Source organism: Zalophus californianus, chromosome 14 (genome assembly GCF_009762305.2).
Source record: "Zalophus californianus isolate mZalCal1 chromosome 14, mZalCal1.pri.v2, whole genome shotgun sequence".
Taxonomy (NCBI): Eukaryota; Metazoa; Chordata; class Mammalia; order Carnivora; family Otariidae; genus Zalophus; species Zalophus californianus.
In genome coordinates this window covers 70,222,024-70,246,892 of record NC_045608.1, presented here as the reverse complement: position 1 = coordinate 70,246,892, position 24,869 = coordinate 70,222,024, and the positions used below count along the sequence as shown (strand labels likewise).

The window sequence follows — 24,869 nt, the reverse complement described above, 5'->3', positions numbered from 1 at the left end:
CTGAAAAGGCATTAATTTTCTTAGTATGTTCTATGTACGAGCAATGTAAAAGGTAGGGCTGAGCTGGATCATAAAGAGCTTGGACTTGACCCTATGACAACAGGGAACCACTGAGAGATTTCAAGCAATAGAATGACATGATGAAGTGCACATTTTAAAAAGATTAACATAGAGGTAAGGTGAAGATGAAATGGAGAGGAGAGAAATTAGAGGCAGGTTTAGAAGCATCCCGGAGAAAGAGGATCTGCAGAAAGGCTGTGGCAATGGAAAAGAGATGTATCTCTAAGGCATTTAAGTGGTAGGACCATTTGGGTCTGAGGACTGATGGACTCTGGAGGAGGTTGACAGAGAAGGAGGAAGAGTCAAAGATAATATCAAGAGCAAAAGTTTTGGCCAGAGTGTGAATGTTGCTGCCATTAATAGAGAGGTTGGCTAAACAGAAGATGGGCAGTTTGCTAAGGGAAGGAGTTGTTTTGGACACAAATATGAAGGAGCAACAGAATGTCTAGATGGAGGATTCTGCATGTTAGAACTGAATAGTGAGGGTCTGGCAGGAGCAGGGAATGCACACTTGCCACATGAGGTCAGACAACTCAGGAGAGCAAGGCAGAATACAAAGGGTGTCACCAGTCTCAGTACATCTAAGCAGGCAGGACAGAACCCAAGCTCTCAAAAATTTAATCTCCTTCTATGCATCTTCAAAAGAGATAAAAGAAAAACAAAACTCTGGTTCCTTTCTTTTATTAAAGACTCTTTCATTTACTCAAACTTAAAAAAAAAAAATACCTGTCAGTAATGGCTTTCATAAACTCATCAATCAGGTCATCATAACGTTGTGATCGATCTCTTTTCTGATATAAGCCCATGTAAAACGGATCTTTTAAGAGTGCCTATAAAATAGACCAAATGTAAAAATAAAATCATTTTGTTACCTAAGCAGCTTAAACATGTTCTATAGAACAAAAATTGCAAAATAAAAAAATTACTAATGTAATTTTTAAAACCTTACTACATTTCTTCAAGAAACTCTTAAGAGACTTAATTTACTATTATGTGTATAAATATAAAAAGCACAGTTTAAGACAAAGGCTAACTTTAATCACAAAATTTTCCCATCTTATATTATCTTCAAAAGAAGAATGTAGTAAAGCTTTCGTTTTTTAAATATAGGAGGAAGATCCAAGGGGGAAAATAGTTTTACTCACTGGATTATCGGTTCCTACATCAATACACACAGGCAGGCATCTATCAGGCCGTATTCCTGCACAGGCTGTATACAAACAAAGTTTTCCTACTGGGATTCCCATTCCATAGACACCCAGATCTCCAAGACCCAGAATTCTCTCTCCATCAGTCACCACAACAGCCTTAATTACAAAAATATATATATAAATTAAAAGTTGTCAAAAGTGGGGTACTAAAAAGCATTTGAAAAAAGATTGTTTATTTTCACTCTCATTTTTAAAAATAATATTGTTTCTTGACTAACTACCAAAGTAAACCAACCAAGCATATTTAAAATTCTAGGATTTCTAGAATCTAGGTGTAAAATAAAGATGAACTAGATCTGATTTCCCTTTGTCTTTGATTTAGAAACAGAATGTTTCTGACTGGAGGATCAGCTTATATATCTTCACAAAAACTAAACTGGGGAGAGGCAGGCAAACTTCTGATAGAGATTAACCAGAAGAAAAAAACAAGGTTAGAAATGAACAATATGCTGCTCCCACATAATAACCTAGGCCAAACAAGAAACACCTTAACAACAGTGTGGGGAAAAGAGATATAAAATTAAAAAAAACCCTATCTTCAAGGTTTGAAGATGATACTATGAGTTTAATTATCTGGCTAAATTTTTTCTAGATTATTAGAACTCATGACTATTCATCAAAGATTATTTTGGTGAGGAAGACATGTTATAAAGGCAAGTAAGATTACTGCCTGTAACAAGCACTAAAGCCTGTCAAAAGATCTTAATCATTAGATTTTATTTTATGAAAGACAGCCAGATGGACCAGATTTATATTTATTACATTAAGAGTTTTATATTTGCTTAAGGATCTAAATCTATCTGAGATTTAGAAGAAAAAAGGTGTCATAAATCCTCTCACCACCCACCAAAATGAAAGTTTTTATGGCATTTTATTTTCTCTACCTAGAATAATATTAATAGAAACAGAAAAGCAATAGAGAGAAGGTAGGAAACACCAGTGGTATCAACAGTGACAGGTTCACCTGGTGAACTAACTCCCATTTCATTCCCAGAGTCGAACTCTGTACTGGTGACCCATCCTGCAATTATTACTATCATGATCTTCTCAGAGCACAAAATCTGCATGTATGCAAGTGCAAAATAAATCAGAGCAACAATGAAAACTATTCTTGGAAATTCAGAGGTAACTTACAAAGAAGGAAAAAAAAGATTATGAAGAGGAAGGTTGTGCTATTAGTAGTACCTTAACATGATTTTCTGGCCAGTTATCCACAATTGATCTAACATGACCTCTGTCTGAGATTGAAATAAATAATCCCCTGCAACAGAACAAAAACACCTTTGCATTTCACAACAGTTTTTTGTTTTCTCCTAAGTTTTTGTTCATAACTGGAATATTTAGATATTTTAATAAAACATCAAGACACAGTATCATTTCAAAGCAGATTTGGCTAAATCACACTGGATTATTTTGAAATATTTTCAACTATTCCAAACTGTAATTGCATTGCTCACACAGTAGCTGCAACAAAGATCATTATTAAATGACATGATCGTATTACCCAGGAAGAAACTCGATACACCTCCGGTAGAAAGCAGTATAAAAATAAACCACCAATGCAGGACAGCATAATAAAGCTATATAAACTAATATTAAAACTCACTAAAACTGAAAATTTGAAATTTGAAAGAGCAGGAAGGGAAAGAAGTATAGTAACTTCACACAAATGAGGATGTCCTTGAAGCATTAGGAAAAAGTGAAAAGTTATTTTAAACACACTGTATATTGTTATCCAATTGAGATAAATCATCCAGAATTTTAAAAAGGAAGAGAGGAAGGAAGAAGGGGTGGGAGAGAAACATAGGTTGTAGAAAACAGGTTAGGTAGAGATGAAGGCCAACAGGCCCCCAGTGCCTTCAAACTGGTTCTTAAACTTAACTTTCTGATTGGTATCTCAACTTTGACATTACTATCCTAACTCAAATCAGTTTAAACAGTTTCTCAACCATAGGTGAATAATATAATCATCTGATGGGCTTTTTAAAAAAATGCCAGGAGTCCCATCCCCAAAGATTCTGATTTAACTCACCTGGATTTTAGATCAAGATTTACTGACCATTTTCTACGCAAAAAACACAGTACCTGCCCTCACCCCAAAGCCATGTTCTTTATGCTTCATGTCAGTTCTGAGCCCTGGGTACACATCAGAACTATACCAGGAACTTTTATGAAACACCTACATGGGGGCTCAACTCCAGACTGACTGAATCAGAATCTCTACAGGTGGGGCCCAGGCATAAATATATTTTTAAGTTTCTCCTTGTCCTTTAATCTGGATTGAGAACCACTATTCTGAATGAAAAAGAACTATAAAAGAGCTGAACAGCTGGGTTAACTTAACAAACTGTTTAACACACATTAACTGATGGCAGCACATAGAACAGTGTTCTCAAAGTTCCTTCCACGGAACACCTGCAATACCGTCACCAACTGTATTCATTAAAATCCAGACCTCCACAACTTTCTCTTTTTCGTTAGAATCTTGGGAATGGGAAGGAGAGGAAGGTTGGCACGGATCAACATTTTAAGTCCCATAGGTGTTCTGTACACACATTAAAGTCTGTACTGGTGACCCATCTTGCAATGGGCTAGATGAGGGCATAGTGAAGATCAATGCTATAATGCGTTGTCTGAAGGTCTACATTTGTATCGATATGTAAGCAGGACATGGAAAGGTGTGAGGACTGTTGAAAATGCCAATAGGTTAGAGGAACGCAACAAGAAAACACAAATTAATCATAAGTTTACAAAGAATTGTCCCATCAGTTCCTCATCTGCCCTTCTCAGCTGCTCTTTAATAGGTGCTAGCATCCTTATTTTATGAGAAAACAGATTCAGAGGGAGAAAGTGACTTATGGAAAGACTTAAGTAGATGCCCATTCCCATACTCTTTCTATTTAAAATATTTGAGGTGCTAGAACTATTTGAATGAAAATCTGGAGAAGCTCAAAAAAAAGAACAAACAACAGAAATTAAAGCCAACAAAAAAATTAGAATCTTTTAATGTGGGCAGACTGTCAAACTGACATTAATGATAACTCTGGAGAACCTGCCACCAAGATTAATAGTATCCCCCATTTTTGTACAGAAATGCACAGTTCTTCCACCAATCATAATAACTTGCAGAAGATTAGGAATGAATGCTGCCATTTCTACAAAAACAAGATATGAACAAGCTGGGTTTTTATTAACCCCTTTTTGTCCAATTTAAGCTTTTGTTAGGTGGGAAATGTGATTGACATAAGACTGTAATACATAAAGGAGAAATGTAAGAGGTATTAGGGAGTGCTATTTTTCCTATACAATAATCATTTACAAATATTTCTTTAAAAATAAGCCTTACTTAGGTCTTCTAAAGATGTGTCCATATTGGGAACAGGCAAGACCCACTGTTGGTGTATATACAATTGGCATCAGACTTTCAATATCATCTTGCAGAATTCTATAAAACAACTTCTCATTTCTTTCTTGTATTCCCATTATATAGATGTATCTGAAATTAAGCATAGTAAATAATGTCGACATCAGTCAGCATTTACACTCAAAGTTTTGGCCTTTAGAATTAGAAGTTATATGTAAACATCTAAAACTGAGGACTCCCCTTCCTACCAGAAAACAAAACCCTAAATTATCATTATTTAACACCAAGGACAAAAATTAACAAAAATAAAAATGGTCTTAAATGATAGATGACAATAACAAAGAAGAGGAGGAGGAGGAGAAAAGCAGAAACAACAGCTAACATTTACTGAGCCCTTACTGTGAGTCAGGCTCTGTACCAGGCACTAGAAATGCAAAGACTACCAGGAGACCACCCTACTCACAAGGAAATAACCTTTAAGGTGACTGACATGTAAATATGGAAGCAAAATAAAGTGGCATTCAATCAGAAAGGATGAATGCCCAACTTCTGCATCAACATGGATGGGACTGGAGGAGATGATGCTAAGTGAAATAAGCCAAGCAGAGAAAGTCAATTATCATATGGTTTCACTTATTTGTGGAACCTAAGGAATAGCACAGAGGACATTAGGAGAAGGAAGGGAAATATGAAGGGGGGGAATCGGAGGGGGAGATGAACCACGAGAGATGATGGACTCTGAGAAACAAACTGAGGGTTCTAGAGGGGAGGGGTTTGGGGGGTTGGGTATTAAGGAGAGCATGTACTGCATGGAGCACTGGGTGTTATACGAAAACAATGAATCGTGGATCACCACATCAAAAACTAATGATGTATGGTGACTAACATAACATAATAAAAAAACAAAAATGAATAAAGTGGCACTCATTCAAGTATTTACTAAATACTATGTGCCAGGCACTATGTTGGACTCCCAGGATGTAAGAAGTGACCCCTGTCCTTGTGGAGTTAGAATCCAGTAGCTTAAACGCATTAGGTCTATACAGAGTGCAGAGGTACACAAAGGCAATGGTAAATTTGTATACATATATAAATAATGGCTTTTCAAGAAAAAAGTTTAGAAAACTGGGAAATGTTGACTTGAAAAAACCAATGACAGGGTGCCTGGCTGGCTCAGTCAGAAGAGTGTGTGACTCTTGATCTCAGGGTTGTGAGTTTGATGTTGGGTATAGAAAAATAAAATAAAATAAATGAACTTAAAAAAATAAGCTGTAGATGCTTCTACTATTAAAAAAGAAAGAAAGAAAAAGAAAAAAGCCAGTGATCATCCTGAATTAAATATGTGTAAAGCAGACTCATTACTTTTTACTCAAACTTGTCTCTCCTCCTATTATCATCTGACCGAATGGGAATCTGAGATCCCATTCCTGATTTCTTCCTCTCCCACTCTGTCTTACCCTAGTCTAATAAATCAACAAGACCTACAGTGTCCACATGCTAAATAATTTTCCAATATACCTATAACTCCCCTCCACCCTCACTCTGTCCAAGCCAACATCATTTCTCACTTGGGCTACCTCAAGAACTTTCTTTCTTTCTTTTTTTAGAGGTGGGCGCAGAGAGAGGAGAGAGAATCTTCAGCAGGCTCCACGCCAGCATGGAGCCTAACTCAGGGCTCAGTCTCACAACCCTGAGATCAGGAACTGAGCTGAAATCAAGAGGTAGACGCTTTACTGCCTGAGCCACCTAGGCGCCCCACCTTAAGAACTTTGCTCCCCTGCTCCAATCTATTCTTCTCTTAAAAAAATAACTCTGACCATTTCTATTTTCCTTGAATGCCTTCCAAACACCCATTGAATAGGCTTATGCTTCTAAAATAGTTCACAACACCTCTGCCTACTTTCTAGCCTCATCTTCCTACTGAAATTACTTCAGTTTCTCAAATGCACCACATCTCTTACCTTGGTGTTGCTACATACAAGGCACCCCTTGCCTGGAACACTCTCTATCCACGCACAGTCCCATACTTACACTCCCTGAATGAAACACAGGTGGCACACTCTCCCTTTCTGACCGTTCCCCTCCCCCACTACACATATCTACACAGATTTTCCTGTTTTCAGGTCCCTCAGCACCCTACTCTCCTACTACAATTCTCACTCCACTTCCTGACTTTGTCTTCCCTCCAGACTGCATGATACCATGAGCTAGGGACTATTGCCTTATATAAATCTGTATTTCCAAGTAACTAGCAAAGTTAATGGAATATAAGTGGTAGGCAAATATTTGGTGAATAAGTAGGGAGAAGTGATTCTATTTATAAGAGGAATAATATTTCCTATGTAGCTACTGCAGGCAGAAATAATACCAGTAGCTTCACTTTCACCTTCATTTCACTTTGGTCACTCTTCTGAATGCTTCCCACTGGATCTTGTCCTCATCTAGGACTGTTACAGCTCAGAAATCTCGAATGCCACTAATGCAGTACTCTGATCATAACCCTCTCCCCTTTGGCTAGCTATACAATGCCCCACTTCACAGTTCTTAGGGAGATCTCTGGCTTCTGGATCGCTTCATTTCCTCCTGTTCTATTAGGATCCCTCCTGGCCTCTCTTTTTTCCCCACTCTGGATCCCATGATCAAGCCTCTCACTCTCAACAAATCTTCACCACTGTGGAACACCCCCACACTTTTAGCACTGCACTACCCTGCCACAGCGTCAGTCTTTTCCAGCCATGAACCCCCTGAAGGCAAGGGCTGAATTTCTCATTTTTGTAGTTCTAGAGCTTAAAACAATGCCTGGCACATAAGAGCCCTGAACGAATATTAGCTGAATGAATTAATGTAGCATCTTTGCCAGCCCAGCAAACCCCAAACCTGAATTACTGTTACGTTTCACCTTTTCTGCAGAAAAATAACATTGCTGGGCAGAATGGCATCAATACAAATAAGATTATGCCACTAGGCCTTCCAGGCCTACCCATGCTTTAATCTGTCCTTGTTCAGCTTCACTTTTGGCTAAATGGCTGTTCTAAACATGTATCACTCTCCTTACCAATTCTATTTAACCTTGGTCCTTATAAATCTTAGCCACAAGCTTCATATTCTATATCATGGAGAGAATCAAGGTCATCAGGTGGGATGAGATCTCACAAGCTCTGCTCCACCACCCACATAGTTTACCCTTACCTGTGTCTGTATATTATCTTCAATTTTGCCTCAGAGAATGAGCTGTTCTTTTTTCTTGTTCAAGGCCAGCCTCTACCTCTGCACTCAACCCTATGCCCTGGACCTCTGTACTCAACCCAGTGCTATCTTTGCATTTGACCCTATGAGCTCTACTTTTGCAGTTGACCCTATGTCCCTTTCCATTCTCTGGGATCTTGTTCTATCAGTTACCCTTTCTTCTGGGCTCATTCCTCACAGCGCAAGCTCCTTCAACTTCCTTCTAGCCTGAAAAATACCACTCCCCACAAAATATAGTCCCCAAGCAGGACTATAAACCCAAGGCTTGCTTTACTTACTGTTCAGTGTCTTTCCTATCCCCTTACCTAACTTCTTGAAAAAGTCTGCATTTCCTTTCCTCTCAATCATTTCTCAGTCTATTGTGCTCTCTTCCTTTTGCCTCGACAGATCAAAGAAACCACTCTCACCTGTCATCAAACAATAATTTCCTGTACTTAACAAACCCAAAAGATATTTCTAATTCTGCATTCAGACTGATCCCTCTACACAGAATACCTTGCCCTTCTTTCTCCTTTTAGCTGCCACCTGTAACATACTGTTTAAAACTCAGCTCAGGCATCACTTTCTCTAGGAAGCTTTAACGGACTCCCTAAGTTTGGCTAGGGGCTGAACTTTCAGAACATCCTCTGCATGTACCTTTTTGTCATTGTCCTGGCACATTGCAGTATCGAGTACAATGATGATCACAGTATAACTACTGATGAGCTCCTAGAAGGCAGGGCTGTGTGTTACTGGATTGGATGATATACTAAATGGTCACCTATCTTTTACCTACTTTACAACCTCAGTGGTTAGTACAGTGGCACACACAAAGTAGAGGATTAATAAAAGTTGTTGAACAGAAAGGGTACAAATCAGATGATAGCTTTTGCTTCTAACATTCCATTCAATGGAATGCTCTGTGATTTTAAGCTTAAAAAATAGATTTCTGCTAAATTTTAGAATAGTGAACGCAAGTATTCGGTGAAATAAAGGAAACATAATCATTATAATAGTTAACTGCCTAAAACACAAACTTTATTACGGGACTGCATATTTCTTATACAATAATAACCATTATGCTCCCAATTTTTCTGATCAGAGCATCAATAAATAACTAAACATCTAATCAACTCTTACTTTTCCAAAGGGCCATTCAATTTTTTCACATTTTTATGAAATCGTAAAGCTTGAATATCTTGTGTCTCAATTTTGGGAGGTAGAAGTCCTTGAAGACCAAGCATTTGTCGTTCTTGTAATGTAAATGCCATTCCCTAAAAAGGAGAAAAGGATGAAAAATTATTGCTTACTGAGGTTGCAATGGTGCTATCCTACAAAATGCAATTTAAATGTAAATTTTTTTTAATCAGTAAGGTATCATTTTGCCCAGGCTGTAAAAAATTTGTAAGACTGATCATCTCTAGTGTTGGTAAGGGTGTGGTAAAAGAGTTACTCTCACATACCATTGCTGGAAATGTAAACAGGTTTAAGTTTTTAGAAGACAACTTAAAAATATTCTTAAATTTTAATGTATATACACTACTTCTAGACAGCCATCTTAGAGAAATATTCATACATAAAATAAGGAGGCGTATACAAAAAGATTAGTTATAGTACTGTTTCTAGTTCTCTTGACTATTACAAACTAACTAAAAGTCCATCAATTACGGAACAGTTAAGGAACCTATGGTATTTCCATACCATGACACACCATACACTTAAACACAGATTTCCAATTATGTAGAAGTATCTCCCAGACACATAGTTAAGAAAAAAAAGCAAGCTGCAAATCAAACACACTCAGTGTTGACTATTATGTTCAGAAAACCCCCATAAAATACATATTATACACAGATGCCTGCATACATTAGAAATGAAATTAACAGAATACAGCTTGAAAGAACACAGACCAAACTGATGACAGAAGCTACCCTTAGCTAGAAAGAGGTGACGTTGAGGTGAAGAGGGCAAAAGAAGCAATGATACTTAGGAAGAAATTAACGTATGTCATAAGAAAATCTTTTCCAATTTCTGATATTCAGTTGTGTGTTTAATTCTTTTCATCCAACTGATGGTAGTGAAAATGCCAGAGTAAGGACTTCCCAAATCTTTTCCTCTATAAAAGCAATAAGAACACTGGCCAAGTGATCAGAATAAACTTCTTCAGAATTCTGGAAACTCACCAAAGGGCTCATTAATCAGGGAACATTCTATTCAAGAAAAACAGCTGAATTCTCAAAAGAACAGCAAGCTTCATGACATTTTTATTTGCCTTATTCCTATGCTTCCTTCCCCAGCTCCATAGTAGCCTAGAAAACAGCAATCACTATGAAGCAATCACTTTGAAAAACAGAGCCTAGCAGCTACTAGAGGGAGGCCAGAGATAATACTAAAGCCCCATACTCAGGAAATTTGTCATTATTTGACCTGTCTGGTGGTTCAGTGGAAGACCCCACTTGCAAGGCTATCTTTATTTAATCTGATTTGGAGTTCACCCAGTGTGAACAGCTTTTTCTCCAGAAGAGCTTGTTGAAAACAATCAGAGGTAATTATTTAACTTGGCAGCTGCCTAAGGCAGTGGATAACAGCTGAGGCAAACAATAGACTAACCAAAAAGCTGAAAACGAAAAGCTGAAGAACAAAATGTCCACATGGTGAGTGAGAATTTGAAAAGCTTGACATATTCCTAAGAATCTAGACGGTCACCGTGAGCTATAGGCAAGTCCAGGAAAGATTTGGGAAGGCCCTTAGCTCCCACCTCTGGCTAACCTTGAGCCTCGGTGTAAGCAGGAAGCAAAGGCTGATGTGTAGTTGTAAACTGCCTGAGTCCTAAAGGCATGCCCCAACATGTACACAGAGCCCTTTGGTATTTAAGTCTCCGTCTAGTCATTAGTTGACCAGTACTAAGCTAACAAAGCAGACTTTCATGGGCATATCAAAACAAGAATAAAGACTTTAAAGAAGTCGTTCGATTATACTTTACACACATTGAACGAATTAGTTCAGAAATGTCACTAAATAGACAATAGCAATACAACAAACCCTGGAAGGAACATCTGGTTTCCAGAGCAGCCACATTATTGAATATGTCCAGTTTTCAACAAAAAATTGTAAGACATGCAAAAAGACAAAGTCTGGCTCACACACAGGAACAAGGGTAGTTAATAGAAACTGTCCCTGAGGAAGCTCAGACATTGTATTAACTAAGCAAAGACTTTAGTGATTTTAAATATATTCAAAGAACAAAAAGACACCACATCTAAAGAACTAAAGGGAAGTACAAGAATGATATCCCACTAACTACAGCATATCAATGAAAAGAACCAAATATAGAAATTCTGGAATTCAAAGTACAATAACCGAAATAAAAAAAATTCAGAGGGGCTTAAGAGCAGATTTGAGCAGGTGGAAGAAAGGATCAGCAAACACAAGAAAAATCAATTGAGATTATCCAGTTTGAGAAACAGAAAGAAAAAGCAATGAGTAAATACGAACAGAGCCTCAGAGACCTGTGGGACACCATCAAGTGTGCCAACATATGCATAACAGGAGTCCCAGAAGGCAAGGAAAGAAAAGGATAGAAGAATATTTGAAGAAATAATGGCCAAAAGCTTCTCAAATTTGATGAGAAACATTACCCCTAGAAGAAACACACATCCTAGAAGCTCAACAGCTCCAATCAGAAAAAAACTCAAAGAGATCTACACCTAGGCACATCATATTCAAACTGTTAAAAGACAAAAGAAGAAACTTGAAAGCAGACAGAAGTCACTCATCATGTACAGGGGATCCTCAAAAAGATGAATAGCTAATTTCTTAACAGAAACCACAGAGGCCATAAGGCAATAGGATGACATATTAAAAGTGCTGAAAGAAAAAACTGTCTGCCAGGAATTTCTAAATCCTTACAAAATTATCCAAAAATGAAGAAGAAATTTAGATATTTTCAAATAAAAATAGAGAACTCGTTGTTGGCAGGCCTGTCTTACAAGGAATATCAAAGGGAGTCCTTCAGGCTGAAATAAAAACACTAGATAGTAACTCAAATCTACACGAAGAAATCAAGAACACAGGTAGGATCACCATATAGGTAAATATAAAAGTCGGTATCAATGTATTCTTTTTTGTTTGTGGCTCTTCGTCTCTCCTACCTGACTTAAAAGACAGCTACACACACACAGGCTACCTGGGTGGCTCAGTCATTAAGCGTCTGCCTTTGGCTCAGGTCATGATCCCAGGGTCCTGGGATCGAGCCCCACATTGGGCTCCCTGTTCAGTGGGGAGCCTGCTTCTCCCTCTCCCACTCCCCCTGCTTGTGTTCCCTCTCTTGCTGTCTCTCTCTGTCAAAAAATAAATAAAATCTTAAAAAAAAAAGACAACTACACAAAGAAATAATTATAAATCTGTATTGATGGTCACACAATGTATAAACGTAATTTTTATGAAAGAGCAGACAAAAGGAAAGGTTGGAACTATACAGGAACAGTTTTTATTTTTTATTTATTATTATTTTTAAAGATTTTTATTTATTTATTTGACAGAGAGAGACACAGCAAGAGAGGGAACACAAGCAGGGAGAGTGGGAGAGGGAGAAGCAGGCTTCCCGCTGAGCAGGGAGCCCAACGCAGGGCTCGATCCCAGGACCCTGGGATCATGACCTGAGCCAAAGGCAGATGCTTAACGGCTGAGCCACCCAGGCGCCCCTACAGGAACAGTTTTTATGTACTATTAAAATTAAGTTGGAATCAATCTGAATTTGACTGTTACAAAGATGGTAATTATAATTCCCAGGACAAACCACTAAGAAAAGAAATCAGAAAATGGCAGTAGAAGAAGTGACAAGGGAATTAAAATGGTATACTAGAAAATATCAATTTAACACAAAGGAAGGGAACAATGGAGAAAGAGAGGGATAAAAAAGATAAGACACTTAGAAAATCAACAGCAAAATGACAGACATAAATTGTATCTTATCAACCATTATATAATGTAAATGGATTAAAATCTATAATAAAAAGGCATGGATTGGCAAGATGGAGAACATGATCCAATTTTATGCCGTCTACAGGAGACACACTTTGATTCAAAACACAATTAGGTAGAAAGTAAAAGGATGGAAAAACATATACCATGTAAATAGTAATCCAAAGAGAGCTAGAATGGCTAAATTAATGACAAACAAAATAGATTGTGAAACACACATTGTTCATAGAGAAGGACATTTTATAATGGTAAAAGGGTCAATCCATTAAGAAGATGTAACAATTATATATGCATCTGTGAAAAAGGCCCAGAATACATGAAGCAAAATCTGACAGAATCCAAGGAAGAAAGACAAGTTGGAGACCTCAATACCTCACTTCCAATAATGGAGAAAACAACTACACAGAAAATCAGAAGAAAACAGAAGACCCGAACAACATTATAAAGCGACTAGACATGACAGACGTGTATGTCACACTCCACAAAACAGCAGCAGGATACGCATCCTTCAAACCAAGTGCCCATAAAATATTCTCCAGGACACACCACATATTAAACCATAAAACAAGTCTCAATAAATTTAAAAGGTTTTAAATCATCCAAAGTATGATCTCCAACCATAATGCAATGAGATTAAAAATCAATAACAGAAGGAAATAATAGAAAAATCAAAAATAGAAGGAATCTAGTATAGATTCACAAATACATGGATTTTAAACAACACACTCCTAAATGACCAACTGACCAAAGAAGAAATCACAAAGGAAATTAGAAGATACTTGGAGATGAATTAAGACATACATACCAAAACTTATGGGCATGCAGTGAAAGCAATGCCTCCTGGGAAATTTAGAGCTGTAAGTGTCCACATTAAAAAGGTAGAAAGATCTCAATTCAATAATCTAAACTTCCACCTTAAGAAACTAGTGGGGAAGAGAAAGAACAAACTAAACCTGAAGCAAAAAAGAAGGAAATACAAAAGATCAGAGTGAAAATAAATGAAATAGAAAACAGAAAAAACAACTGGAAAAATAAATCAGTGAACCCAAAAGTTGGTTCTTTCAAAAGATGTACCAAATTGACAAATCTTTAGCTATACTGGAAAAGGAGAAAAGGGAGGAGACTGAAATCACTAAATCTTTGCACCTCATGTTTCTCCTTATAATATTTCACCTGAGGCTGGGATATATAAAAGAGGTAAAACCCAAACTGTCACCCTTACTTCCTTTTCCCACGCTAGTACAAGGCTAAAGTGGAAAAGCTAAACGTCATTCATTTTTTAAAATTATTCATTTATTTATTTAAGTAACCTCTGCACCCAATGCGGGGATGAACTCATGACCCTGAGATCAAGAGTCGAATGCTAAGCCAGCCAGGTGCCCCTCAACTTTAGATTTAAATGAACTGATTAGTTCACTTAAAGGTGATTTACTTACCCTACTGCCAAAGATAAATGAGTTGGCTACACAAGGTGTCACTGCCTATCTCCTACTTAGGTTTAAGGGATACTCAAAAGCGTTTTATTTGGGGTGCCTGGGTAGCTCAGTCAGTTGGATGTCCAACTTTTTAGATTTTACTATTTATTTTTTTAAAAGATTTTATTTATTTATTTGAGAGAGAGAGAGAATGAGAGATAGAGAGCACGAGAAGGAAGAGCGTCAGAGGGAGAAGCCGAGCAGGGAGCCCGACGCGGGACTCGATCCCGGGACTCTGGGATCATGACCTGAGCCGAAGGCAGCCGCCCAACCGACTGAGCCACCCAGGCACCCCACTATTTATTTGTTGAGAGAGAGAGAAAGAGTGTGAGAGCAGTGGGAAGGACAAAAGGAGTAGGAGCATCTCCAGCGGACTCTGAGCTGAGTGCGGAGCCCCACGCGGGGCTGCATCTCACGACCCTGAGATCATGACCTGAGCCTAAATCGAGAGTCAGATGCTTAACGGACTGAGCCACCCAGACGCCCCAGGTGTCCAACTCTTGATCTTGGCTTGGGTCTTGATCTCAGGGTCATGAGTTCAAGCCCCGTGTTGGGGGTGGAGCCTACTTAAAAAAAAAAGTTAAAAAAGAAAGCATTTTACTTATCATGGAGGGTAGAAGTTAAAATGATTTAAACAATTTTATATATTAAGTATTTATGTTAATAGTTGATCAAATGCTTAAATTTGCCTGGTATTAACAAGTGAAGCAACCCCCGCAAAGATGACATTAGCTTCAAATGAACGCCCTGATCAGTTCTTTAACAGCCCACTTCTCCTCCTCTCTCCATCCGCGCCCCGGCCACCTGTCCCACCATGTCTGCCCTTTTCTCATCTATGCCACAGCAATACCCTCCCAATTAACATAGTGGAAGTGTGCCTCCTTTGGCTGATCCCGAAAGATCCCCTGAGCTATTTTCCTTTAGACACACCCAGTTTCTTCACATAAGCCAATATTGATAAAAATCCATTAACTAGATTTGAATGTATACGTAAACACACTGGGAAGAAAGAAAAATCTCCTTCTATTTGTTTCCCTCCAAGTGCAGTCAGAATAAACTGTCAGGAATTAGGAAGTTACCAAATACGTACTTACAAAGCTGCTAACTAATAACTAATGATTCATAATGTCAAGACTGAAAATGATATTCAACGATAGCATCATGGCTAACTAAATTATAAAACATCCCCTGAAAGGAGTTACTCACACTTACATAGAATTTACAGTGCCTAAAGTAGCTTTATAATTTTCCTTTTTCTCCACAACAGTCTAGGTGAAGAAACTGGGATCCAAAGAGGTTATATCTACACTGAAGATTACAAGCCTGTAAGGGTCAAACTGGGTCTCTCTTCAGTCTCTGTGATTCTAAATCTACCTACTGGACTATTATGCAGCCATATATAGAAGGCTTATGAAGCATCATGGAGATTATTTATAATATACTCTTCCCAGTAGTAAAATGGCATATAAAATTGTATCCTATGATCTTCAAAGTAAATATACTTTTTTTTAAAGATTTTATTTATTTGTAAGAGAGAGAGAAAGCACGAGCAGGGGGAGCGGCAGGCAGAGCAGGCAGAGGGAGAAGCAGACTCCCTGCTGAGCAAGGAGCCCTATGTGGGACTTGATCCCAGGACCCTGGGATCATGACCTGAGTGGAAGGCAGTGACTTAACTGACTGAGCCACCCAGGTGTCCCAGTAAATATAATTTTAAGGGGATTTGGCAAAATAAAAACAGATGATAAACTGCAGGAATGTGATTTTTCTTTCTTTTATTAGTCATAATATAATTATTATTTATGCAAAAAATAAGAAAAATTTGAATTAGTTTACTATTAGAGATCTAGCCAGGGGAAGTTAAAATAAAAACAAACAAAACCCTCACAGAACTAAGAACCATAAAACCAGTGCTCCAGGTACAACTGGAAAGTGCATGCTTCCTACAGGAAAGAACGCAGAGCTGAGTTTCAAAAAATTATTTAGAGGCGCCTGGGTGGTTCAGTCGTTAAGCATCTGCCTTCGGCTCAGGTCATGATCCCGGGGTCCTGGGATCAAGCCCCACATCGGGCTCCAGCCCCACATCGGGCTCCCTGCTCAGTGGGAAGCCTGCTTCTCCCTCTCCCACTCCCCCTGCTTGTGTTCCCTCTCTCGCTGTGTCTCTGTCAAATAAATAAATAAAATCTTAAAACAAAAAAAAAAACAAAAAAACCAAAAAATTATTTAAAAAGGTTACCAAATGAGCATGAGGAGAAAAGGGGAAATCCAATCTTCCACCTGCACAGCCTTTTGAACATTTCAAAATGCTGTATTACCGACATGATTTCAGTGAGAAAACTGAGGTCTGGAGAGGTTAAGTGAAGAGTGAATGTTTCATGGCTAGTAAATTCAAATTCACACCGAAACTCCTGCTTATAACCTAGCACAATGATGTCCATTCCTTTGAAGTGTAAGGACTTTTAAAAAATTTCATAAAGAATCTCATGTTCAAACCAGAATATGCAAATCTATAGGAAAACAGATTCGTGGTTGCCAAGGGGAAGGGGAGAGGGGGAAGGGGAAGGTGACTGCGGAATGGCTCCTGGGTTTCCATTTTAGGTGATGGAGGCACCACACTGAATGTACTTAATGTCACTGACCTCTACTCTTCTAAATTGTTACAACTGTAAACTGTACACTATTTACCACAATGAAAAAGCCTGACAGACACAGTAACAGGTCTGCCTTTAGTAGACAGTGATTATAGATAGAACATCTTAAAAGATTATAGACAATCTTAAAAGAATTCAATACTGCCTAAAACTACTATTTTATTAATCATAGCAGCAACATACTCTTAAAACATTAAGCCTACAATGTTTGAAGCACAAACCTGATTTCTTTTAAGTTCCCAAGGAGTTCATGACCCTCAAATCAGGAATCACTAGTCTATGTTCCTTCTTAAAAACAAACAACAAAAAACTCTTCTTGATGCTTAAGGGGTAATGAGGTAATCTTACAGATGCTATCCAACCTTAGAGATTTCAGAGGGCCAGAGCATTAGATTTTGTTTTCTTTACAGAAGTACCGTAATGCATTTTAGACTACCCTCCTCCTTAAAATTAATTTGCCACTTAATGTACTTTATACATTTCTCACAATTCCCTCATAATACATTTTAAATAGTTTCTGTAAGGATAAAAATAAAATAAGAACAACAATTAGCAAATATTTACTATATCCGTGGCATTGTAAAAAATATAAAATTTTGAATGGTCCCTGCCCCAAAGGAACCTGAAATATAGTTAAGAAATATAAATTCATGAAAATTTAAATACCAACAATTACTTCAATGACAACTTAAGACATGAAAGGAAGCACACAGCAACAGATATTGATTACTTGCCATAGGAACAGGAAGATAAAAACTGCTACAGGGTTTCAGAGAAGGGAGCGATTATTCCAGTCTATGGTGTATGAAAAGGCTCTACAGGAGAACTGGATTTTGAATGAGCTGCATCTTGAAGAGCAAGCAAGATTTGGGGAAGCGAGGCAAAAACAAGAGAGGATTAGAATATCCCTCGTTAAGCTTCATTTAATTCACTACTGCCTGCTGAATTCTCATTCTGTCCAAGGTACCAAAAATGCACAGATAAGGCACTCTGGGTAACCCTTGGTCAATTTCCCTTTGTAGGCCTGAAATCCTTCAAAACATATCATACTGTACAATTAGTTATCCTCAACTCCCATCATGGGAAACAAGTGGGATTGGCAAATTTCTGATGACCGTTGTTTTAAAATAAATCACACCTTAATCTGAATGCATTATTCCCAAGAGGTAAATTTCACATATCACAGTGAACTCAATGTATCCTCTTACAAGCTTTCCGTAAAGAAATCTCTTTCTAGAAGTATGTGTACTTACTAATTAATATCACCACTAGAAAACAGAGAGGGGCTTACCGATTGAACACAGCTTGGACATGGAATAAAGGCAAGACTAGATATCAATAAGGCCCATCACTTCTGCCCCAAGAGTATAAAGAGGGGGTCAGAAGTCTCTCCACTTTGAAGCAGTACTGTGAGATCAATGGACAAAAGCACTTGTGTGCAATGATTTGTGCCCAAAAAGCTGGGTGGAGGTATAGACATTAGACAAAATTTCATTTTACAATTTTAACCCCATCTTCCAAGGGTTCAACTGGATTTGAGCTGGGTAAATCTAAATATCCCACACTGGCCAAAAGTCCTGGCCAGATTGCTATACTAGGGATTTTTTTGAGCTGAAACTAGGAAACAAAGTCAATCTTTTTCTGGTTCTATAAGTTGTGAGGGGTGAAATGGGAGCCATAAAGCAGTCATGATTCTTGCCATGTGGAGAAAAGTGGAGAGTCATGCAGAAAAAGCACCTACCTCTGAACAGTTTTAGTATAAAGCTACAAAATAAAAAAAGTTCATACTTTATCAGTCTAAAATATATCAAACCTTTACCAGGAAGAGAGAAAATGTTATGTTAGTATTAATGTTACTAACCTTGTTTGTTCTTGGGTTCAACATGAGTGTCTTGCCTTTTTCTCTTATGTGCATATGACGACACACGAGAGTACAGGGCGTAGCAACTATTCTCAACCGGGACAACATCTTTCCTTTCACCTGGGGAAAAAGAAGCAAACAAAGGATGAGAAACATATAGAACTGCATGCACATCAGGTATCAGTTTTCAAAAGCAGATATAGAAAGCTTAATTTTCCACATTTGAAAAAGCTTTATTAAAGTACATTTATGTTTCTATAGGTTGTAACCGTTGTAAAAAAAAGGTAATAATTGGGCGAAGACACCGACTGACTTTTCCTGACAATACTCTAAGTCCCTAGTTAATAATCATTGCTATTTTGTGTATACTGTAGACTACAGTGTGCTAAACATTTATTCTTTTTTTTTTAAGATTTTATTTATTTATTTGACAGAGAGACACAGCGAGAGTGGGAACACAAGCAGGGGGAGTGGGAGAGGGAGAAGCAGGCTTCCCTCCGAGCAGGGAGCCTGATGCAGCGCTCGATCCCAGGACCCTGGGATCACGACCCGAGCCGAAGGCAGACGCTTAACAACTGAGCCACCCAGGCGCCCCTAAACATTTATTCTTTTTCTAAGCCACAAGTGTGGCAAGGCATGTATCTTCCAATTATGAGAGAAATAAGTAAGTTGAGAGATTAAGAAACAAGGTAACATCAGTAAACAAAGACATGCAGTCCATGTAAATGCATATGGGAGTTTAGGTTGAAGGTGGAAAAGTAAGTAACAGGAAAGCCTGCAGGATAAACATTCAGAGGAAGAGAAGCTATTCAAATTCTTAATCTAGCTGTACAATTTTAATGTACTAATAATAGTCAGCATTTAAATGTAATGTACTATTTTTTTGTTTTCAAAAAAACCTGTTATTTAATATTAAAAAACATGCAAATTGGCTAGAAAACATGTTTTTGCCCTTTCACGACCATCACAAACACACAGGAAGTTTTCCCAAAATGGAAAACTCTACATAACACATTACACATTAAATATTTAAAATGGGAATATAATAGATTCTTCTGCATATCAATTCTCCCACTCAAAATCACTTTGCAAAGCCCATTTATCTTAATCATTACAAATCACTGCAATTATCCTGCAGTAAGTTTTTTACTGGAATTTTTATTGGCTTAGAAATCAAGGTTTGTATACGGGGTGCAGCAAACCATTATAGTGGGATTGTTTTTTAATTTAATTTTTATGGAAGTGAATTCACATAACAAAACTTGCCATTTTAAAGTGAACAATTCAGAGGGATTTAGAAAATCCATAATGTTGTACAATCCACCTCCACCTAGTTCTGAACCATCTTCACCATCCCAGAAGGAAACTCTACCCCATTAAACAGTTCTTCCCCTCCTCCAGTACCTGCAACCACCAACCTGCTTTCTATCTTTATGGATTTACCTATTCTGGATATTTCATATAAGTGTGGCCACAAAAACAAAAAATCTATCTGATTATAAGGACATCAAGAATCATGAGAGATGGGGACTGGGGTGGGAGGCTAGGACAGATGTTTAAAGGTACAAACTTGCAGTGAGAGTCCTAAGAAATAAAGCCTAAAGATATAATGCATAGTATAGTGAATACAGACAATAATACTGTATTAAAATCATCAAACTTTCTAAGAGACTAGATCTTAATTGTTCCAACCACTAAAAAGAAATGATAACTACATAACATGAGAGGTGATAATTATCACTACAATGGCAATCATGTTACAATATATAAATATATCAAATTAATATTATACACCTTAGATTTATACAATGTCATATGCCAACTATACTTCAATAATAATAATAATAAAGAATTATAAGGGATATACAACAAAATAATTGGGTCACTCTAAAAAGTCAGTGAAAGACAAACAGTAAGGAACTACTGTAATTTAAAGAAGACTGAACATATGACAACTAAATGCAAAACCTGAATTAAAAAAAATGCTATCAAGGACACTTATTGGGACAGCTGGCAAAACTGGAAGATATACTGTAGCTTAAATAAAAGTACTGTAAAATTTTCTGTATTTGATAATCATATGGAAGAGATATCCTTGTTCTGAAAACACAGTGAAGTATGAAGGGGCCAAGAAGTATGATGTATGCAACCAAAGCCTTTCAAATCATTTCAAAATAAATTTTAAAAAGATTGAAATGGTAGCATTGATTATGTGTTTGTGTGGTTGTTCCAGGAGAGAGCATTATTTGTCAAAATTAAAACTTTGGTACCAAAAGACTGGATTAGTATTGCAGTATATTGGTGAGGTAGGCAAATCTAAGATATAGTATGGAATACTTTTTACTTTAAATCAAAGACAATCTGAAAAAGTTTCATTTTGTAATCAGTACTTGTGGTATAATAAGAAATATATTTGGGGGGGGCTCCTGGGTGGCTCAGTCATTTAAATGTCCGACTCTTGATTTCCACTCAGGTCATGATCTCAGGGTCCTGAGGTCAAGCCCCAACACAGGCTCCAGTGGAAAGTCTGCTTGAGATTCTCTGCCTCTTGCTCTCCCTCTGCCCCCCCAAAAATAAACAAGTAAATAAAATCTTTAAAAAAAAAGAAATATATTTGGTTTTTGTCCCTAGTTTCTGGCACAGAGCTCCTAAAAATCCTTGGAATTTCCTGAATGATAAGAGTATTTTTTGTTATTCATAAGAAGCCACTTTTGATCACATTTGAGTTTATGGTCCACCTAGGGTGGACTACTACAAAGCCTCAAGATAGAGCTGGTCACCAGCAAAACCAAGTGATTAGAGTAGGAAATTTCCGCCCCACTCCAGAACCTCCAGAAAGGGAAATGGGCAGGGCCTGAAGACTCTTTAATGAGGAGATCGGATGAGCTTTCATGTTGGTGAACACATAGAGGTGCTGGGGGGTGGCACACTCAGGGAGGACAAGGAAGCTCTATGTCTCCCCACCCCCCACTCCCATGAATACCTAGTTCTATGCATCCTTCCATCTGTCCCTGAGTTGTATCCTTTTATAATAAATCAGCAAATATAAGTAAAGTATTTCTCCGAGTTCTGTGTGCCGTTATAGCAAATCATCAAAACAGGAGGGGGTTGTGGGAAGCCTCAATTTATAGAGAGTTGGTCAGAAGTATGGGTCACAACCTGGGACTTGCAACGGGCATCTCAAGTAGGGGCAGTCTTTTGGGACTGAACCCTTAACCTATGCGATCTGAAGCTATCTCCGTATGGACAGTGTCAGAATTAAGTTAAATTAAAGCAAACCCAGTCAGCATCTGCTGAGAATTGGAGAACTGCTGGGTGTGGGGGAAAAAAATCCCATGTGTAGTGGCCAGAAGAATTGAAAATGTGAGTAAAGAAAATTCAAGTTTTTCCTTTCAGTTGTTAACTTAAGAGCATCATTCTAATATATGAAATCTATTTTCAACTCCTGGTTAAAGTTTTGCTTCTCTCCAATACCAAATTTAGTCTGTATAATAAAGATAACACCACTTGTCATATCGGCCTTATAGATAATTGTGATGATCAAATGAGACTATATGCAAAAAAGTATTATAATTACAGAATGTTTTATCACTGAAATGGCTAGTGATAGAGAGTAAAATAAAAGAGTAATTTTAATAGTGTCTTTAAAACAGTGCTCGTAAGTTAAAAGAAATTAAAGAAAAAAAAATCTGCCAAAACTAGAACCAAGGACTAAGAGATAGACAGGGAAGCTTAAATACCACTAATGAGAGGCAACAAAATAAAATGTTATGTTATGCAGGTAGGATGGAAGAACTCTAAGAATGAGTGAAGTAAATACAGGAACCAAAAGGCACGGCTTCTAATTTTTAATTAATATGTAAAATCAAGCTGCTTGCTTCCTTGACAGTTTCTGGGATACTGAGATATGCCTCTGGTTTCTCCCCCTGGTGTGTCATTCACATGGCGTTGCCCTGGAACTTACTCTCTGGTGTTTACAAACTGGACTGGGACAGAAACTGCTAGGCCACTGGTTGGGCTGCTGGAGACTACTCTCCCTGGCCCCCTACTTGGGGTTAAAGGTGGGCGATGCAAGGGAGACCGAAATTAGAGGTCATGACTGGATGCAATGAGCACAAGCTCTGCAGTCAGACTGGAGTTTCAATCTGGACTCAGCTCATCACCCCTTTGGATTCAGTTGTGTCACCCAGGCATTCCCAAATGGACTCTGATTTGGTGTTAGCCTGGAACACATTTTTCGCTGGTGTGTGGCCAAATGAGAAAGATTGGGACAATACAATATAGTCGTTCATAAAACAAAATTTATTCTCTTTGTTTTCCTGTTCTAATTATGATCTTCCTACCTTTTTGGTGATAAAAATTCTTTTCTTTTATGAAAGGATGGGGATGGTGGATTGCAATGTTCTTAAAAGGGTCCTTAACCTTGACAGATTTAAAAGTTGGCAGTCTATGTCTGGTTCCAATTGTCCCCCTATACACACCTGCCCATCAAGTCCAAAAGTCTGAGGACTGCCTTAGAAGTCAATGAAACAGGGGAGGGGAACTCTATTTTGCAGAGCTGTGTGGAGTGATGATGATATTTATAAAGTATCAAGCAATTAAGAGCTTTATCATCATCATAAAGAGCTTGACTACTTGATATGAAAGTTTATTCAATAAAATCCATATCCAGGCAGTTTAGCAGAGTAGTCAAAGGCAAGCTCTGGAATCAAACTACTGGACTTAAATCCTGGCTTGGCCAGTGCTAACTCTGATTTTGAATAAGTCTGTTGCAGTTTTCTCATCACTCAAATGGGAATGATAAACAACAGGACCTACTAATCAGGGACATTTTAAGATTTAAATTAGATAATCCATGTAAGATGCTTATCACAGTGCCCTCTAAGTGCTCTATAAATGTTAGTTTATCTAAGCACTGTTAGTAGAAACAGACTAAGGTGGTCAGAAGGTGTCTTCCGAATGCCTGTTAGTCTCTGCATCAACATCTTCTACTGTGAAATCCTTATTAAGAGGCTATAAGGATAGTCATGGTTAGCATTTATTTAAACTATTTCAAATCAAATCTCTAGGTCAGTAATGAGAATTTGGATGGTATACAGATCCAGGCAACATCAAATATCATTCTGAACAACATCTACAGAATCAATATAGTATTTTACATTACTTCTGAAATTTGTAAATACTGATCAAAGGAAATATACAGCCATATAATCAAAATGGTGACTTTAAAATAAAAGTTAACTTTTTATAAAATAGATTTTTAGAAAACCAAATGTAGAGTGATTTTGATAGTATGGATTTTGCCCTCCTCCTAAAATTGATCCTCAGTAAACAACTATAGGTTTCAGTTATTATTTATGTTTTAAAGTATGACTGAATTTGGGGCACCTGGGTGGCTCTGTCGGTTAAGTGTCTGACTCTTGATTTCAGCTCAGGTTTCAATCTTAGGGTCGTGAGTTCAAGCTCCAAGTTGGGTGTGGATCCTACTTAAAAAATAAAATAAATAAAATATGACTAAGTTTGTCAATAATTCACCAACATAAATTAGAATTTTAGTTTAACTTAATATAAAAACTAATATAGTTTAAAATAGCTTATTGTTATAGGCAACTAAATACAAGTTATGCCTCAGCAGTATAGGAGTTAATTTGCAAAAGCAATTCTCAAATGGTAAATGAGTTTTTCTTTTATGAATTTTTAATGTGTTTCCATAACAACTGAATTATAAAAGACAAAAACATACATAAACAGCTTGTAAGGCTGAAACCTGTAAGCAGTTCTTTCTCAGGAGTAAGTACTGAGCAAGAGTATATTTAATTCTCAAGAGAATGAAGAACTACAAAAGCATAGCCCAACATTTCCTTAATATATGATAAAAGTTCTATCAGCATATCTGGGCTCTATGCCTAACTTTTAATTAAGTCTTTGTAATTACCATAAAAGAATCAAATACAGATTGCAAATCAAAGTTCAAAGCTAATTAAAGGTCCAACATTAGAAGACAAGAATTAAACTGTTTTTTCTGTATTTCTGCAAACCATG

At 37.5% G+C, this 24,869-nt stretch overlaps 1 protein-coding gene across 4 annotated transcripts in view; it reads right to left on the bottom strand.

Moving 5' to 3' along the window:
• ME2 (malic enzyme 2) overlaps nt 1-24,869 on the bottom strand; it is a 53,761-nt gene that overhangs the window by 27,319 nt on the left and 1,573 nt on the right. For 2 of the 4 annotated variants that reach the window (XM_027577577.2, XM_027577576.2), the window contains exons 2-7: nt 18,828-18,947; nt 9,001-9,134; nt 4,618-4,767; nt 2,457-2,532; nt 1,206-1,367; nt 787-890 (exon numbers count right to left, since the gene is read on the bottom strand). In XM_027577577.2, the coding sequence (XP_027433378.1) occupies nt 787-890; nt 1,206-1,367; nt 2,457-2,532; nt 4,618-4,767; nt 9,001-9,134; nt 18,828-18,935 (734 nt within the window). In that variant the 5' untranslated portion in view covers nt 18,936-18,947. Of the gene's footprint in view, nt 1-786; nt 891-1,205; nt 1,368-2,456; nt 2,533-4,617; nt 4,768-9,000; nt 9,135-17,700; nt 17,815-18,827; nt 18,948-24,215; nt 24,293-24,869 lie in introns of those variants that run through there. The other 2 variants (XM_027577578.2, XM_027577579.2) reach the window with 2 other exon arrangements.